Consider the following 17,877-nt stretch of genomic DNA (forward strand, 5'->3'; position numbering starts at 1 on the left):
GCTCTGGGTGTGGTAAAGCCCTAATTTGACCGAGATAGATTGATTTCAGATGTCCTGCAAAATCTGACGGAAGCAAAACACTCTCTTTGCACAGATGTACAGGAAGGACCATCCCTTCGTAAACGAGGACCTTGCCCGTCAAAACTTTGCCTTGAAGCAGCCAGTACAGAGACAGGAGAAGGAGCCGAATCTGACGTACGAACTTCAGGGTCAGTATCCGGAGAAGCCGGCCAACCGGGATTACGAGCCTCTGGCATACCGCTACGACTCCAGCTACGTGGACCCATTTCCCCACGGCTATGACCCTCGTCTACCTTACGAGGAGCGCGTACCCCCCTACGAAGACCACTGGATGTATTATGAGGAAAAGCAGCCCTACCAGCCTCGGCCCCCCTACGAGAGCCAGCCACCCCGGGATTTCGACCCTCGGCAAAACGCCGAGGAGAGCACAGGGCGCAGCGGCTACTACACGGCACAACTGCCGCGCTTCGAAGAATCTCCCCCCGTGGCCTACGACAGCCGGGCCCGCTACGAGCCAGGCCCCAAAGCCTTCAACCTCTCCCAGCTGAGATACGAGGAGCCGCCTCCCCCCGGCTATGAAGTCCATGGGAGGTACAAGTCTGAGCCCCAGACATACTCCGCCACGGTGCCACGCTCGCCCGAGCCAAAGCATTACTTTGAGTCGCAACCCCGAGGCTACGAGCAAGCGCCTCTGCCGCCGGGCTTCAGCGTGAAAGCGGCTCCCTACGAACCATCCCTCGGCAGCGGGGCTCCGCATCCTCCCCTCCCTTCCCAGAGCAAGCCCGAAGCCTTGCCTTGCAACAGTAAAGCACTGCCCACACCGCCCGCCGAGGAGGAGGAGGACGATCCGGCCATGAAACCCCAGTCGGTGCTCACCCGGGTGAAGATGTTTGAGAACAAGCGGTCCTCGTCGTTGGAGAAGATCAAGGACTCGAACGACCTCTCCGCGGTGAAGGTGGGACCTCGGAAGGGCTACGGGCAGCTGCTGCTTCTCCAGATGTCTGGTGGGAGTTAGAAGGGTGTTGGAGGATTTGAGAAGTAAGACGTGGGAGGCAGTTAAAGCTCCAGGCTCTCTCCCTCCTTCTCATTCCCATCTCCTCCCTCCCTCCCTTCCTTCCCGAGGACAGCCATTTTATGCAATATCAACTTAAAATTGTTCACACTGTAATAATTTAGGTAACGCTGATTTTCAAGGGCGGGTAAATTAAACAGAAAAAGTGAACATTACGGAAATGGGTCCCCTTTTTAAAGCGTTGGCAAGATCTGCTCCTCCATCCTAACCGAAAGGATGCTGTTTTTGGCCCCAGCAGTGGTGAAAGAAGCATCCCGGTGGGATCCTTGCCATTCTTTTCTGACTTGATCTATCTGCCTTTTAGCATCCTCCAGAACTTGCGCCTAAGCCAAACGTGGCACCCCTCACCAGCCCTAAAGCAGCCTCTCAGAATCCGAGCGAGCGCGACAAATCAGCTTACAGGTAAGTGCAGAAGGGGTGTGTGTGTGTCTGTGTGTGTGCACGCGCGTGCCACTGGCCCAGCAGCAACGCACAAGTTGCCTGCATGAAGCTGGAGGCAACTCTGGCATCTGCTCTCGCAAGCAGATGGCTCCATTGCTTGTTCTTTTGAAATGATCCCTAAGATGTAACCAGTCTATTAGCTTTAGTCCTCATTTAGTGACCACATTTGGAACTGGCCTTTTGATCACTGAGTGAAGCAGTCCTTAAATGAAACTGTGACTGTGCTTATGATCTGGCTTCAGCTTTCCTTCTCTTTGCGGACCGGTGAAGATCCTCAATGGTATCAATGGTATGGTGTGATGACAGGTAATCCTCGTTTAATGACCGTTCACAACTACGACAGTAATAAAAAAAAATAACTTTATGGCCAATCTGTGAAGATCCTCAGTCTTCACAGATTGGCCATAAAGTTATTTTTTTATCACTGTCGTAGCTGTGAACGGTCATTAAACGAGGACTAGCTGTCATCATACCATAGTCCTAGTTTTTATACAAATCTTGAGTTTCTGTAGCGCAATTCGGAGTTTGTTCCCTCGTGTGTAAGGCACCACGGCTCGCTCTCTCACCCACTCTTTTATAAAAATAGTAAAGGTAGGAAATAAGTAAAATTCCTCTGAATTTCTCCGGTGCCGCTAGAGCCCCTGAACCGCAGAGACCTCAAGCCAAGCCCCCCGAGGACATCGTCCGAGCCAACCACTACGACCCGGAAGAAGACGAGGAATATTACCGCAAGCAGCTCTCCTACTTTGACCGCCGCAATTACGATAGCAAGCCCACCGCCGTGCAAGTCCCCGGCAGCCACCATGCGGAGCAAGGGAAAGCCGTTCACAACCAGCTGAACTACACCAATTACTCCTCCAAGTAAAGCTTTGTTCCTCTTCCTTCCTAAGCAGGGGGTCAGACTAGAAGACCCCCAGGCCCCCTTACGGTCCCCTCGTTCTTACGTCCAGTGCCTCTCGTTGGCAAAGCTGTCCCTGTAACAAAGCTTCCTCATCCTGTGGGTTTCTGTAGCCAGCCCCCTTTCCTTGTCTTCCTCCATTGTTCCTCAGATCGGGGGGGGGAGGGGAGTTGAATTCGGAGCCTTTAAGGCCAGTGTGAGTCTAAAACGGGGCTCTCCAAACTCGGCAAGTTTAAGACGTACGGACTTCGACTCCCAGAATGCCCCAGCCATCCGTGGAGAATTCTGGGAGCTGAAGTCCATAAAATTGCCGAGGTTGAGAAACGTTTCTTTAAAGGATCGACGGGAATTATCCCAGAAATGAAATATTCTTTGTGGGTGGAAGTGATAGAGTGTTTTCAGAGAAACCGAACGGCAAGAAGTTGTAGGGTTGATGTCCTCTTCTTGTGCCCTAACAGGGGGAAGTCAGCAGACCTGGAGCCTCTGGACAGGGGTCTCGGAGACAAGCGCTACGAGCCCCCTCCTCAAGTAACTCCCCCGGGGCCCTCAGTCCAGTATACCCAACCTCAGTCCATCAATAACCCCATCGTGTCTCTCCAACCCAAGTCTGTCCTGGCTGAAGGTGAGCCTCAGATTCGTCCTGCATCTACTCAAACGCTCCTGTCTCCCATTCGGGGATTGTGGGTAGCAAATCTGGCGTGGGGACCCATCGTGAGATGACAGTTTGCAAAAAAAAGAAGAAGAAGGTAACAGGTGCAGGTAGCCTTGACTTACGACCACAACGGAGCCCAAAATTTCCGTTGCTAAGGAAGAGAGTTCATGAGTGAGTCTGCCCCATTTTACGACCTTCCTTGCCACCGTGCTTAAATGAATCGCCGCGGTTCTTAAGTGAATCTGGCTTCCCCATTGACTTTGCTTGTCAGAAGGTCGCAAAAGGGGATCACCGGACACACGCACACACACACACACACACACACACACACACACACACACACACACACGGACACTACAACCGTCATAAGTACACGCCAGTTGCCAAAGCTTCTGAATTCTGAACACGTGATCACGAGGGGATGCTGCAACGGTTGTAAGTGTGAAAAACGGTCGTAAGTCACTTTTTTCAGTGCTGTTGTAACTTCAAATGGCCACTAAACTACCTGCAGTTCTGATTTTAGCAAAAAGCGCCTCTGTGACCTGATCCTTTTTTCAGGAGGAAATGGGGCTCAGCTGAATAAGTGCAACTTGTAGCTGCAGGTTTTGAAATATTGCCATCTCCTCTGCTTTTTTATTATAATTATTATTTTTTATTAATTTTTTAATACAATTCAACAGCGCTTATTCAACAAACGTGTTGTCTGAGTTCATCGTTCACTAATACAAATTAAATTCCTAATCCCTAATTCGCTTCTCCAACCATTGGTAAAATAAGTCCCAAGTGTGAAAATATTCTTCTTGTTTCTTTCAATCTCAAAGTAAGTCTCCATTTCTGCACAATCTAGCATTTTTTTACTTATCTCTTCCTCCGATGGTATTTCTTCAATTTTCCAGTATTGTGCAAATACAAGTCTTGCTGCTGTTATCGCAGGCAAAATCAAATATAGACTTTGTTTATCAAGCTCTTCTGGTATTATGCCTAATTTAAAAAAAATTCAGGTTTAAAGCCTACCCGTTTCCCAGCATCTTTTCTAGCCAAGTGTGTACTTTTGTCCAATATTTCTTTGCTTTAACACGTGTCCACCTCTGCTTTTTTTTTCCCCCCAAAACATTTTTTATTGCAATCCACTCTCTGCCAGACTTCCAGAATCCCCCCCTGTCCAAAGCGGAGCTACCAGCCGGGCCCCAGAACAAACCAGCTGCTTTCAGATCTTCCAGCCGAGAAGAGACGGTCCAGGCTACTTATTACCCGCAGAAGAGCTTTCCGGATAAAAACCCGATCAACGGGATTGAGCCTCTGCCCAAAGCCACCCCGGCCTACAACCGCTTCACCACCTCTTCCAAGCCCTACACCAGCGCGGCCCGGCCCTTCGAGCGCAAGTTCGAAAGCCCCAAGTTCAACCACAACCTCTTGCCGGAGGAGACCCTCCCAAAGCCCACAGAGATGCCTTCAGCCAAGCCCCAACCTTCTCCCCAGCCCCTCCTGAAAGCACAGCCCGAGTTCGAGGGCAACGCGGAGAGCTTCTCCAGCCAAGTGGACAAACTCAAGTACCAACCAAATAACATCAGCGCCGTGCCGAAGGCCATCCCCGTCAGGTAAGGCGGGCGGTCACCCTCTGACGCAGGGCTCCCCGACCCGTTCTTGGTTGGCCGCCCGGTGCAGGGGTGTGTGTGGAGATGCCTCTACGCGCGGCGCATGCGTGCACGAACGGAACTGCAAGCGCACGCACGAACGGGGCCATGATTGCGTGCACAATGCACACGGGGCCACGACCTCTTGAGCGACACTAACACCCCTGCGCCACCACGATGCTAGTGCAAGTGGGGGTGTGCTCGTAGTGACGTTAGCTAGCGCCTGTATGACACGGTATCGCTAGCACCTGTGTGCTGCCGCAACACTAGCGGCGAATAAGGGGTGCGCATGCACACACGCAAGCCCCACACTCCCTTGCACCGATGAAGTCACTGAGTTGGGTCATAAAACACCGGCAAGCAAAGCCCCTGATCCGATTGCACCTCTCTGTCTTCAGCCCTTCTGCTTTGGAGGATGATGACGAAGAGGAAGGCCACACCGTCATAGCCACCGCGAGGGGCGTTTTCAACAGCAACGGGGGCGTCCTCAGCTCCATAGAGACTGGCGTTAGCATAATTATCCCGCAAGGAGCCATTCCGGAGGGAATAGAACAGGAGATCTATTTTAAGGTCTGCCGAGATAACAGCATCCTTCCGCCTCTAGACAAAGAAAAAGGTAAGAAAAGAGGGCGACATTCTCCCTTTCCTTCCTGGTCGGTCCCAAAGGTGCTTTTCCCCCAAAGGGCAGCTGGACTTTCCTGTTCTTTGCTCCTTGAGAACATTTCCCTTCTCGTCCAGGAAGCTTCTTCCGTTCTAACTGAATGGTGGGGAATGGAATCCTTTGCAGTCATCTGGTCGTTATCGCTCTGAGGATCAGTCTAATAACCAGATGGCTGCAAAGAACATAAAGCCTTCCAGTCCCCACCACTCAGTCCGAACGGAGGACATAGAAACTAGTGTAAACAGAAAGTAACCCCACTCCTTTCTAGCACGGATGGATTTGTCACCTAGTTGGGCCGTGAAATCTCTTGCAAGAAAACAGCCAAGCTCAGAGAGCACCAAGGACCCCCCCCCCAATCCTCCTCCTCCTCTCCTCCCTACTACCAGTATACTGGTTTTGTTACCTAGTTGAGCCATGAAACGTCTGCAAGAAAACAGTCTGGGAGCAACCAGGACCCCATTGAAGCTTCCAGATGTTCTTCCAGGGCAGCTCCCTGTAGAGCAGGGGTCCCCAATCCCCCGGGCCACAGCCCATTCAGATCCGTGCCGTGCTAGCAGTGGACAAACACGCATGCCTTTGTGACCCCACTCGCACAAGCTGTGCACACCCCACAAATGAAGCTGTTCATGCCTGTCTCTCACACAAAACCATCCCCTTTCCTCCCACCCCCCAGGGAACAGTGGTTTTATACGACACCTTAACACAGGGGCCCCCGGCCCAGGCTGTGCATTCATGCAGCCCCACTGCCCCTCGCACAAAAATGTCCCCCTCCGCGCCATACCGCCAGCCGGGAACGTTTGGGAAACGCTGATGTAGAGCACCGTTTCCCCCCGGGCAGGAATATCCCTCCTTTGGGACGCCCACCCGGTCTGTGGCTTGCGGGTGGGGGGCTGTCCGAAGGTGTGCGGGGTGCTGCTAACGCCTCTCCTTTCCATCCTCCCCTGCAGGCGAGACGCTGCTGAGCCCGCTGGTGATGTGTGGGCCGCACGGACTGAAATTCCTGAAGCCCGTCGAGCTGCGCTTGCCACACTGTGCGTCCATGACCCCTGATGGTTGGTCTTTTGCTCTAAAATCCTCCGACTCCTCGTCGGGTATGCTGTCCTCCCTCTGTCCTTTGGGGGCTTATGGGTGCTACCGAATCATTTAAGCTCGCCTGTCCCAGGCGGGCCCCACTGTGGAATCTTGAGATGGGACTATATCTCTCCTCTTTTTCGTCTCCGCTCTCCATTTCATGTTTCATTGCCAGTGTCTGCATCTCGATGCAAAAAAACAAAAACAAAACAAAACACCACCATTGCACCAAATCATGATGAGTCAATCAACAGTGACATGGTAGATAATCCAGGACGTTATCACGGTCCCGTTTAACGACGCCATTATCTACCCGCTGTCTTGCCTTGCGCCATTCTCTCTCTCTCTCTCTCTCTCTCTCTCTCTCTCTCTCTCTCTCTCTCTCTCTCTCTCTCTCTCTCTCTCTCCTCTCTCTCTCTCTCTCTCTCTCCCTCTCTCTTTCTCCCTCTTTCTCCCTCTCTCTCCCTCTCTCCCTCTCCCTTTCTGGCCAGTCTGGCACACTGCCAAGCCCTTTTGGATGAGTGACAGATGATAATAGACCAGAAATCCCTTCCATTCCTTCCTTTGGTCAGTTGTGTCCTAACAGGGGTCTGTCCGAGTCAAATTCTTCCTTGCTCCTCCAGTAACACCTCACTCCCCGTCCGCTGAACCTCGAGGCAGCGAACGCTTGGTTTCTAAGGAACAGATGAATTTGGCAGTTATAAAAAAGGGCCCTTTTGCAAAAATAAAAAATAAAAATCCTTGCCTTCAACCCCCCCTCCCCCAATATAAAAAGATAGTCCTCAACTTACGACCGCAAGGCCAAAATTTCTCTTGCTGAGATGGTTATTAAGTGAGTTTTGCCACAATTGTTTAAGTGAATCACTGCAGTTATTAAGTGGGTCGCACGGTTGTTAAACGAACCCGGCTTCCCCCATTGATTTTGCTTGTCAGAAGATGGCAGAAGGGGATCCCGTGAGCCTGGGACACTGCAGCCGTCATAAATGGGAGTCGGTTGCCAAGGGTTTGAATTTTGATCACATGACCATGGGGATGCTGCAACGGTCGTAAGTGTGAGAGCTGGTCATAAGTCGCTTTTCCCAGTGCCGCTGTAAAGTTCAGACGGCCAGTAAAGGAACTGTTTTAAGTCGAGGACTACCTGTACTTACGCTTCCTCCTAAACGGGGAGATGCTACGGAGAGACGAAGGCTTTGCAAGGCCTTCCAAGATAGGAGAGATCTGAGGGCAGGTGGGACTGGCTTGTGCTCCCCCTTAAAGTAGCAAGTACGAAAGCCCCCCACTCACTCTCCCTAAAGAGGGGAGGTCTCATTGGCTTAAAACCTGAGGTCCAACGCTTTCCTGGAGCACAGAAGTCCTGGTGTAAAGTTTAAGCAATTTTATGATGGGGGCTGGTAATGGACGAAACAATAATTTTAAAAAAGTTTTTAAAAGGGGTGTTTCCAGCCACATAAGCGTAAAAAACATTTGGCATCCTTCAATGTATACATATCTGCATATGGTATATAGAAGCAATGTATTTATGTGTGCAGCATTTAAGAAATGTATTCCTATTTGTTCACTGATGTATCTGATCATTTTCAATGCCGGTGTGTTGATGAAGGGGGAACCAATAGCAGCAATGAGCATTTCTAAAATATTAGGAGAACCAGTTATGTGGAGAAGCCGTAACTGGTTGAGTCTTACTGGAATTCAGTGCATGAGTTTGCATGCTGCTGTGTGTGAAATCCCCCCACCCACCCCCCTAAAAAAAACAAGATTGGGAAATCTTAGAAAATGGACCTCTTGCGTTCACGAGGGTCCACAATTCTCCCTTTCACCTCCAGAGCCTGCTTTTCGATCCCTGTTTTGTAACGAATTAACTTGAAATGAGCGAAAAGAGGGGTGTGGGGGGGTTGATGGTGGTCCTGCCACGTTCGTTCTCTCTCCCTCCTGTGCTTCTGCGTTTGGGGTCTTCGTTGGGTGCTGCTGTGGTGTGCGGGTGTGTGGCGTTAAACTCATTTTGCCTTTTCCTGTTTGTACTCGAGCATCTCTGCAGCCTAACCTTCATTCAGTGTGCTGTTACGTTGGTTATCTTTGCTCCACGGGACAATTTTCACAACTGGCCAACTCTGTCTTCTGATGTGTAAAGCCATACAATGTCTTAAATAAACACGTTTTCTTTTCTTTTTTTTCTAAACAAAAAAGAAACTTCCTCTACTTGATTCTGGGGTTCTCTTCCTCGCTGTCTCTTCCTCTCGAGCTTCTCCTAACATGTTCTCCATGCTCTGTCTGTCTCGAAATGAACATTTTATGACGCATACTAACCTCTCGCAAACACATCTTGTTTCCAAAACAAAAAATGTTCAAATGTGCTGGCCACATTATCCTCCAAATTCTATTGTCCTTCTTTTGGTTCTCATCTCATCTCATGAAGTGCAGGGTGGGGCACGTCACACCTCACTTTAAACGACCCATCGCACCCTGAATCCTTGGAACGCCAAGGTCAGAGCTCTTCCCAGAGGCCTCTTTCTGAACTAACCATGAACCTCCTGTGTTCACACTGTCATTTCCTTCCACATTAAAAAAAGGGTCTCTGGATATAGGTCCTTGCCTGCCAAGTTCCCACCAGCTTTCTCTCCTCCACTGCACCTGGAAGTCGGAGCCTTGTAGTACTAACACTGGTGGACCTCAGCTTCCAAAGATGACCTTCCACGTTGGTTTCTTAACCAACAGTTGAGTGATCTAGCTAAGGGGCTGAATGTCTACTCAGTGTGGAAAGAATATTCTGTTTAAAACAACTGGGGGAAAAAACAAAATATTTGGGGAGCTCAGAATTAACCAACCATTTGCCCTTTTTACGAATTGGGAGGATTTTTTTTTCTGACTCTGCTAAACATGGGCTGGCTTTTGCAATTCCAAGGAGGGCATAATCCAAGGGGCTCCCTTTGTATGTGTCAGTACTAACTCCTGCCTCTTGGTCGTAGTGTTGATCCTGTTGTTTCCGTGCAGTTCTCACAAGAACTGTGTGGTCTTGGAAGAAGGTTCTTGTTTGCCTACATAATCCCATTGTGTTATTCTAAGTGTCTGATCGTGAAGTTCCCAAGAGTTTCAGGGATTGTTCGTTTGTAAAAGATAAGGGTGCAAGTAGTGGAAATCGTTACAGAGTAATGATTAAACAGTAGATAATTGGCATTTCTCCAAAACAGAGTAACTGGAAGAAACAGTTAGAAAGAAATCAGGCTAACTTTGGTTGCATCTTAATCTGACATAAGGAGATAGTAACTTAACCTCTTAGGTTGCCCTGGGTATCACACCCTAGAAGTAAATCTTAGCTTTGTTCTGCAGAATCTGATTTCCATACGTGTGCAAAAAGATTGCAAGCTGGCCTAGAAAGTGAGGGTCCACATGGCTTAGAAACCAAGGGGCCATCGTCACTTGGCTGTATTTCAATAGCTACATTAGACCTAAAATCAACATTGCATCATTAAGAGCGTAGCGCTGTGATGGGACGATATTATAGCTAGAAGAAATAGGGCTATGGAAAAGAGGTGACAAAATTGTGATCCTCCACAATTCTTAACAGCCACAGCTAATATGGTTAATAGAGACGGATGCTAAAAGCTGGCGGGTGGTTTTCCCACCTGTGTCTGAAAGTTGGTTTTAGTGGCCCCATTCTTAAAACCCCTAGTCCAGGGGTAGGCAACCTTGGCTCTTTTATGACCCGTGGACTTCAACTCTGGCTCAGGAATTCTGGGAGTTGAAGTCCACGGGTCATAAAAGAGCCAAGGTTGCCTACTCCTGCCTTTTGTCTGTGGGCCGGCGTCAGTCCATGGCATGCCAGAAGCCGGTCTGTGCAAACAAGCGAAGCTCCATCAGGGGGATGCAGGCAGCACACAAAATCAGGGCCCCTCTCTCCACATAACCGGTCCCAGGTGCCCAAAGGATAGGGGTTGCTGCTTTAAGGTTGTCCTTGTGGATTTTGTTTTTTGAGCAAAGTGAGAAGGAGGCAGAAATTAGCACAGGCTGTGAAAAACTGGTACAGAGTTGGACTGTCAATCCTAAAGAGACTTGTATAAAAGGGGGGGTGTCATCTTGGCTGACACCCCAGCCGCTTCTAGGAGAAAAAGTCTTCTCCTACAATGCAGGTATGGACCCTTAGTGTCAACTCTTTCTCTGAAAGCTTCCCCGTCTGCCTGTTGAGAATTGTTGCATTAGATTGACCTGATTTTCAGCTGGCCTCAGGCTTGGTCCCCTCAGGGCCACAGGAGGCCACCTGAAGCCTTAGGGGCTCTCCAAAAATTGGCCATCATTAATACACAGGGGAGGAATACCCACGGTGACTTGTCTTAATAGTTTCAAGCTAAGGTGAAGTTAGATTCCTTGGAGAGCATCCCAGCCTGTTTGAACTTCTGCATATCAGGCTGCTTGATCCCATGGCTAGGTTTGATGGTTTAGGAGTGCCCTTCTCAACCTTGGCAACCTGAAGACTTAAACACTGACTGGGGAATTCTGGGAGTTGTCCACCTATCTACTAACGGCCAAGGTTCAACTCTTCAACTCTAGAAAGTTGAAGATCAAGGAGATAACTCACGTTGGAGGAGTTTCCCATAGCCAGAATCCTTTGTGGCCTGGGGGTCCTTAGTTGCTCCTTGAGCTTGGCTGTTTTCTTGCAGACATGTCATTACCCAACTAGGTAACATCATCACTGCTGTGGGTGATATCTGCAAGAAAACACCCACACTCGGAGAGCACCAAGGACTTCAACCTGAGCTACCAATCCTATCGATCCTGGAAGTATTCCCAGGGTGTTTGAGATCAGAAAACCTGCCCCTGTTACTTGTTTGCCTGTTCCTCCCTAAACCAGGAGGTGATTATTATTATTATTTTTTACATTCTTGTTATCTTTAGATGCTGTTATCCAAGATTGTTCCCCTGTTGATGATGGATACTAAACTACTACGTTGTTTTCCTCCCACAGGTGACCCCAAAACTTGGCAGAACAAGTCTCTTCCCGGAGATCCAAATTATCTTGTTGGAGCCAATTGTGTGTCAGTTCTAATAGATCACTTCTAACCCTTACCTTAGTGAGTGGATCTGAGTGCGAAACCAAGATTTTAAAAAAGAAAATCAGACCAAAAAAACAAACACACACACACACACACAAAAATCAACAAACCACCACCTGCATAGAAACTGCACCACTCTTTCCAAGTATTAACCCTTCTCCTAGTATTAAGCAATCTGTGGTTTGACTAACAACAGCTAGTCAGAACGTTCTTGAACCATGATCAGGGTACACGCGTTTGCAGCAGCTAAACCGGTCTACAGGGGCCACGCAAAGTCCTGGCGGGCAAGCTCTCGCCTCCCTTAACGGGACACTTTTAACGCATCGTAGCGTAAAACTACCACTAAAGCAATGCAATTTAGTGTCTCTCCCCACCCCCTCCAGAGGTTCATAATTCACTGTTGAATTCGGGGTGAATCTTTTGTTGTCGTCGTCGTCGTTTCTTTCTTTCGTTTATTCGGTCTTGTTAAAAGCTTTCTTCACCTTTTTCCCTTTTTAATTTAAAAACCAAACAGCGAACATGTTGAACCATCCTTAGAATATGCAAAGATAACATCATTCCTTCATTTTTGTTTTTTTGGGGGTGGGGGAAAAAAATAACTGGCAACCTGAGGGGTTTTTTTTCTCCCCTTCCTGTGTTTTTGCCCATTCCCTGGAGGCAAAAAAAGATTTTGCTAGCACAATAAGTGGGAAATTTGTCCTTCTCTTGCCCAGGATGAGCTTACCTGCCAGTTCACCTGTTTGTGTGAAGACCCTCTCTTTCCCACGCCCTTTTTGTTACTGAGAAAAGAGAAAAACGCATGGGGTTCATGTGCCTCTCGAAATTCACCACATCTGGGACAGACCACGTTATTTAGCAGCGTTGCCTTATCCTCCTGCTTTTAACATAGTTTTCATTGTCATCGTAGCTCACCGTGCTACTACTGACCTAGAGAAATTACGACTTGGGGAGGGGGGAAGGTGGGTTGTTTGAGGTTGTGTGAATTTGTTCACTGGGAGACCAAAAGAGAGTTAGTGACATCCTGGGTTTTGCATTGTCCAAACAGGGGAATTCTGAAGAACATAACGGTATTTTTTTCTCTCTCTCTCCTCTCTCTTTTTTTAATTTTTAATTTTGTTTTCTGCTATGCATTTTGGAAAAATTTATAGATATTCTAGATTGCTTGTATATAAAAAGTTGTGCGTACCACTTTTGTTCTTGGTTTGTAAATTAACTTTTATAAGCTTTACCTTTTTTATATATATAATATATACGAGGATATGTATTTTATATATATATATATATATATATATATATATATATATATATATATATATATATATATATATATATATATAAAATACAAAATGGAAGTTTCTTAATATCTTTGTATTCTCAAACCTTTTGAGCCTTGAACTTTAAGATCTGGCAGCAATAACGCAGCATTTCTACCGTACATGAGAACAAGGACTTTAAAGTGCTGCATTTAAAGACTAACTTGGAGTTCTCTAGTTTGATTATCTTCTTGGGGAAAAGAAAAAAAAGAAAAGTATCCCTACTGTAATTTTGTGATACGGATACTGCACCATGTGCCCTGAAATGTATTTTTTTACTAATAGACAATTTATTATGGCACATCCACACACTTTCTGTTTAGATAATATACCACTGCATTCTGTTAATCGGTTCTTTAGCTATTCAGGTGTGGCTGATTTTTTTTTCTTTGCCGTTATTAAAAATTACACATTTCTAAATATGCAGAATAAAAACTGTTTTTAAAATAGAAGAATCCCGCATCTCCTTGTTTCTGTCCGAAATGCATGTAGCTGATGCCCTGATTCCATAACCTTTCCCTTTACTTCAAAATCCCACTGCGTTTTGCCTCCAGGCAGAGCTGCTGAAAGTCCCACGATGTTCCTTGGGCTGCAGAGATGCTTCCCCACCCAGCCGCCAGGAAAAAAATGCGTTTTGTTTTTTTGTTTTTTGTTCTAAAAAAGTTTTCCTTAGCACGATCCCATTGAAAGAACCTGGATGTAACCAAATTTGTGAGCCATCTTATGTCTAATTCATCCAGTTTCTACTTTGGGGTGGTGGAAAGGTGTGTGTTGTGTTTTTTCAGCTCCCTCCTGAAAGAGCATTATTAGGTAAGTGGGGGGGAAAAATACAGATTGCGGCTCCATCGGTTTTAAGTACTGTGCCCCAACAGCCTTTGCTCTCTTCAACTTTCTAGAGCAGGGGTCCCCAACCTCCGGTCGGTGGACCAGTACTGGGCCGCGGCATGCCAGAAACAAGCAAAGCCCCGTCCGTGGGATGCAGGCAGTACATGAAACCACGTCCCCTCCAGTCCACGGAAAAACCTCTCCACGGAACTGGTCCCTGGTGCCCAAAAGGTTGGGGGCCTCTGTGCTAGAGGTTGTGGTTCCGAATTTGAGGTTAAAGTTCTTAAGGAGACTTCGGGGTGAGGAGGGTCTGTTCTGCTGGCATCTCGGGAAGGGCTGAGATGAACTGGAGTGAGATGGCAACATCTGGGTTTACTTGCATAAGGTCAACTTCTGTGGAATAAGGAGGTCAGCTTCTTTCTAATGGCTAATTGCCCCGCTCTCTCTACCCTGTCGTTGCCTGTGGGCCAGACCCCCTGCGGCCTTCTGCTTTAGACAAGTTGGGGTCTGTAGTAGCTTTTCGTTGTGGCTTTTGTGCTTTGCTTCGCTTGTCTCTGTCCCATCCCTGCAATATCGGGGTGCCTGACCTTTCCCAACCCATCCTGCTGTTGTGGTCTCTAGGCAACCTCACAGCAGAGTTCCCCCCCCCCTCCCCAAGCATCTGTGGTGGGGGGAGAAGGCCGCTCCATTCTACAGGAGATGGAGGTGGATTTCTGCTTTCCAGGTGCCGTGGAAGCTTCCGTGGTTTTTCCGGCCTTAATACGCATCGTGATCCCATCTGGGAATTTTGGCCAAAAGATGGACTGGTGTAGAACTAAGAGTGTGGACTGTCCACAGGGACTGAAACTTGGTTCTCAAGCGAAGCAAGGTCAGTGTTTGGATGAGAGAAAATCCCAGGATCGTAGACTAGCCTGAGAATAAAACAACTTGGAAGAACACAGCAGCGACCTGCCTTTTCATGCCAAGCTAACTGCAGGAATCAAGTAGATTTGTAATTATTTGCACTGCAGGAGAAGATGAGTGGCAACATGGACTTTGTTCCTTGGTCAACAACAAGCTTGCCCTCCATCAGGAACTAATGTTGTAGCCTCCTTGAATGAGCAGGGGTAAAACTGAAGCCTTGACCAGCCTTCGGATGGAGGAAAGATGCCTTTGGGATCTACCTAAACCCATTGAGAATGGTTGATGGTTCTTCTCCTGGATAAAGAAAAGAAGACACTCTGCTTGAGCCTTACCCAAGGTTGGGGAGGAAGAGGAAGGCCCGTAGTTCAGGCAGGAGAACCTCTAGGTCCCAAAGGCTCCAGATTCTGAACCTTTTAAGGAAAGACCCTGACCACCATCATCATTCCCCGGGCTGTTGGACCAAAACTTCAACCTGGGGCCGAGTTTCATTGGTGTCCTGCACTTCATTGCTGTTGGAGCCCACCAAGGTTTTCTCCTTCGCTTCCATATGTCACCGCCATCTTCTGGTGCGCCTTGTTCTCCTCCCCTGAACCTGGACAAGGAAGAAGACCGTCCTCATCCATCTGAGCTAAGCAGAAACAGTTCCCTCTTCCCCTTGAGATGTTATCCCAGCCTGCCACACACACACACACAAACACAAAAATTTCCTGGAACACTCATTGCTGCCAAGAACCACCAGGGGGTGGTAGGCAACCATCACTTGCGTCCACACCACTTATTTCTCCCAATGAGAGATTCTCCCACTGCCCTAAAGGCTTCCAGGCGCATTATCGGTGATTAATTTTATATGAGAAGTACCAAATGCAGTTCTAGTTGGAGAAAACAGCATTTTCTTCCTCCCCATCCTCCTTTTTTCAGAATTGATTAATGACCCTGCCTGCTTCCCATCTGTCCGCTTCCTCCCACCAACCGTTTTGATTCACTTGAGTTTCTCTAGAGCATCTTCCTTGCAAGGTATGGCTGAGTTCAGAAAGCTAGAGATGGGGGGGGGGTTTCGGGGGGGGATGTTCTTAGCCATTCTGAGGCTCTGCTCTGAGAGGCCCATAGAGTCTGTTGGGGTAGGCTTGCTCAGGAACAAAGTGCCTGACGCCAGTCCTGGGTTTCCAGAGACCACGGAGGAGAAGACCTTGGTCTTCTTGAGAGCAGCTGGTGGTGCTGTGGCTGCTGATCAAGGCAAGTGTGAGCTGAACCAGGTTGGTTGACCAACTGTAGATGTCCTTCAAGAGCTTCCAAAATTCTCAGCCAGGAGCTTCAGTTCCAAGACCCCACCTTGCCTCCTGCTTCAGGCCATCAACCACCACCCCTCTCCCCAAAATGGAGACAGCCCCAGGAGAATCCTGCATGGCTGCCTCCTTTTTTCCCCTAGAGAAAAATAATATATTCGGCTCTAAATACACAGTTGAAGCAAACTGACTTTCACCAACACGAACACATCAGAAACCATAGTTCATAGAAAGTCTTCGCCTTATCTTGAAAGCTTTTATAACAATTTGAAATCCCCATCCATGAATATTGTATAAATACCTTTACCCCATTAACATAATCTATTGCTTGCGTGATAAATAGAATAAAATGTTTTTTCTAAAAAAGAAACCTCAAGAGATTTCTGCATGGCAACCTTTTTTTCCTCTAGAGAAAAATATATTCAGCTCCAAATGTACAACTGAAGCAACCCGATGGGTCATCAACAGTAACATGTCAGAAAACATCGTTAATATTTACAAACTCCCCCCCCCCTCATTATCTTTAAAGGCTGTAAACGATCTCAGTCATCATAGTATTAACCATCCCTAGCTGATATTGTATAAATAACACTGTCCCCAAATCATACATTACTTGCATCTTATAATACAGTAAAACAATTTTTTTTTAAAAAAAATCACACACACACACACACACACACACACACACACACACACACACACACACACACTCAGAATAGGGAAAGCTCCCACGAGAATTCTGCAAGGCTGATTTTTATAGAGAGGAAAAAAACACAAAACCAAGGCTACCTTTTGGGAACATTTCCACATCTGGCACAGAAGCGGAGATGTGTAACGGAGTGCTCTCTCAGCATCTTTCCGCTCTGGAAACTCACCCTCCCACCCTCCTCTTTCATTTTCATTCATACAAGGCTGCAATTCTGCAGTGTCTGCTATATAGCCTCCCCCCCTTTTTTTATTAGTATTCCTGCCTGCAGAAAATCTGAGCTGATGCTTCCCTGCTTAAGCCAAACCCAGGAGGTGTTGAAATGGGGAAGATGCTCTAATTTCCCGCAAGGTCAACTCAAGGTTAAAAGAGGTAGCTGCTGTTTTGTGTCATTTTCCCCCTGCTTGCCTGCTTTCTCCTAGCCTGGAGGGGGGCAGGGGGGGGTGTTTCTAAATCTGACAGTCCAGGCTGGGCAGGGATGCTGGATTGGAGAAGTGGAGCTGTGTTAGCCTGCAGTCGGCAAAACAGGAAGGGTTTGGGAGCCTTTTTTCAGACTAACCAGGGCCAAACTTTCACAAACTTCATCAGATGCAAATTTTACTGAAAGGGGCAAGCTTTTGGGAAGCACAGCTCTCTTCATCAGATGCAAATTTTATTAAAAAGGCGTAAGTATGTATGAATCGTAATTCGTGTGATCGGATGCAATTTTTATTGAAAGGTGTAACCTTTGGGGAACCATAACTCACTTCGTCGGATGCAACTTTTATTAAAAGGTGTAACCTTTTGGAAAGCACAGCTCACTTCATCAGGTACATTTATTAAAAGTGTAAGATGGCTGAGGGATAAAGTTGCCAAGATTGAGAAGCCTTCTTAAGGCAGGGGTGGGGAACCATGGTCCTTTTATGACTTGTGGACTTCAACTCCCAGAATTCCTGAACTGGCCATGCTGGCTCAGGAATTCCGGGAGTTGAAGTCCACAAGTCATAAAGCAGTCATCGTTCCCCAGCTCTGGCTTAAGGGATGCCAATCTGTCTGACCGGTGGCCTGTGCTGGCCTTCCTGCCGCCTAGGCTCCACCATCCAGCATTTCCTACCTGTGTGCCCAGACCAACACACCTGGAAGGCACCTTTTGGGGAAAAGATGCTCTAGGGACCCCATTAACTGCAGGAACAGGCTAAATGCTCAAATAGATTTCTTCAGTAAGCTTCAAAGTGCAATCTAAGAGAGAGGGGTGGTGGGGAGGAGACATTATCTTCATGGGACAAAATAGAAGCCTTGGTTCTCTCCCACCCACCCTTTCCCAGTGCCATTATTTTCTCTGTCTCCAAACAGTCCATTAAAAAGACTCTTAA

General features: G+C 47.7%; 1 protein-coding gene across 3 annotated transcripts in view; it reads left to right on the forward strand.

Annotated features, from left to right (window-relative positions):
* Positions 1-11,584, forward strand: part of TJP1 (tight junction protein 1) — a 67,779-nt gene extending 56,195 nt beyond the window's left edge. The window contains exons 21-28 of one of the 3 annotated variants that reach the window (XM_083371448.1): positions 95-976; positions 1,398-1,495; positions 2,171-2,395; positions 2,891-3,054; positions 4,226-4,682; positions 5,117-5,334; positions 6,327-6,470; positions 11,408-11,584. In XM_083371448.1, coding sequence (XP_083227574.1) covers positions 95-976; positions 1,398-1,495; positions 2,171-2,395; positions 2,891-3,054; positions 4,226-4,682; positions 5,117-5,334; positions 6,327-6,470; positions 11,408-11,502 — 2,283 coding nt within the window. In that variant the 3' untranslated portion in view covers positions 11,503-11,584. The remainder of the gene's footprint in view (positions 1-94; positions 977-1,397; positions 1,496-2,170; positions 2,396-2,890; positions 3,055-4,225; positions 4,683-5,116; positions 5,335-6,326; positions 6,471-11,407) is intronic. The other 2 variants (XM_083371449.1, XM_083371450.1) reach the window with 2 other exon arrangements.
* The last annotated feature ends 6,293 nt before the right edge of the window (positions 11,585-17,877 follow it).

The sequence above is a fragment of the Vipera ursinii genome, assembly GCF_947247035.1.
Source record: "Vipera ursinii genome assembly, chromosome: 11".
In the NCBI taxonomy this organism is placed as follows: Eukaryota; Metazoa; Chordata; class Lepidosauria; order Squamata; family Viperidae; genus Vipera; species Vipera ursinii.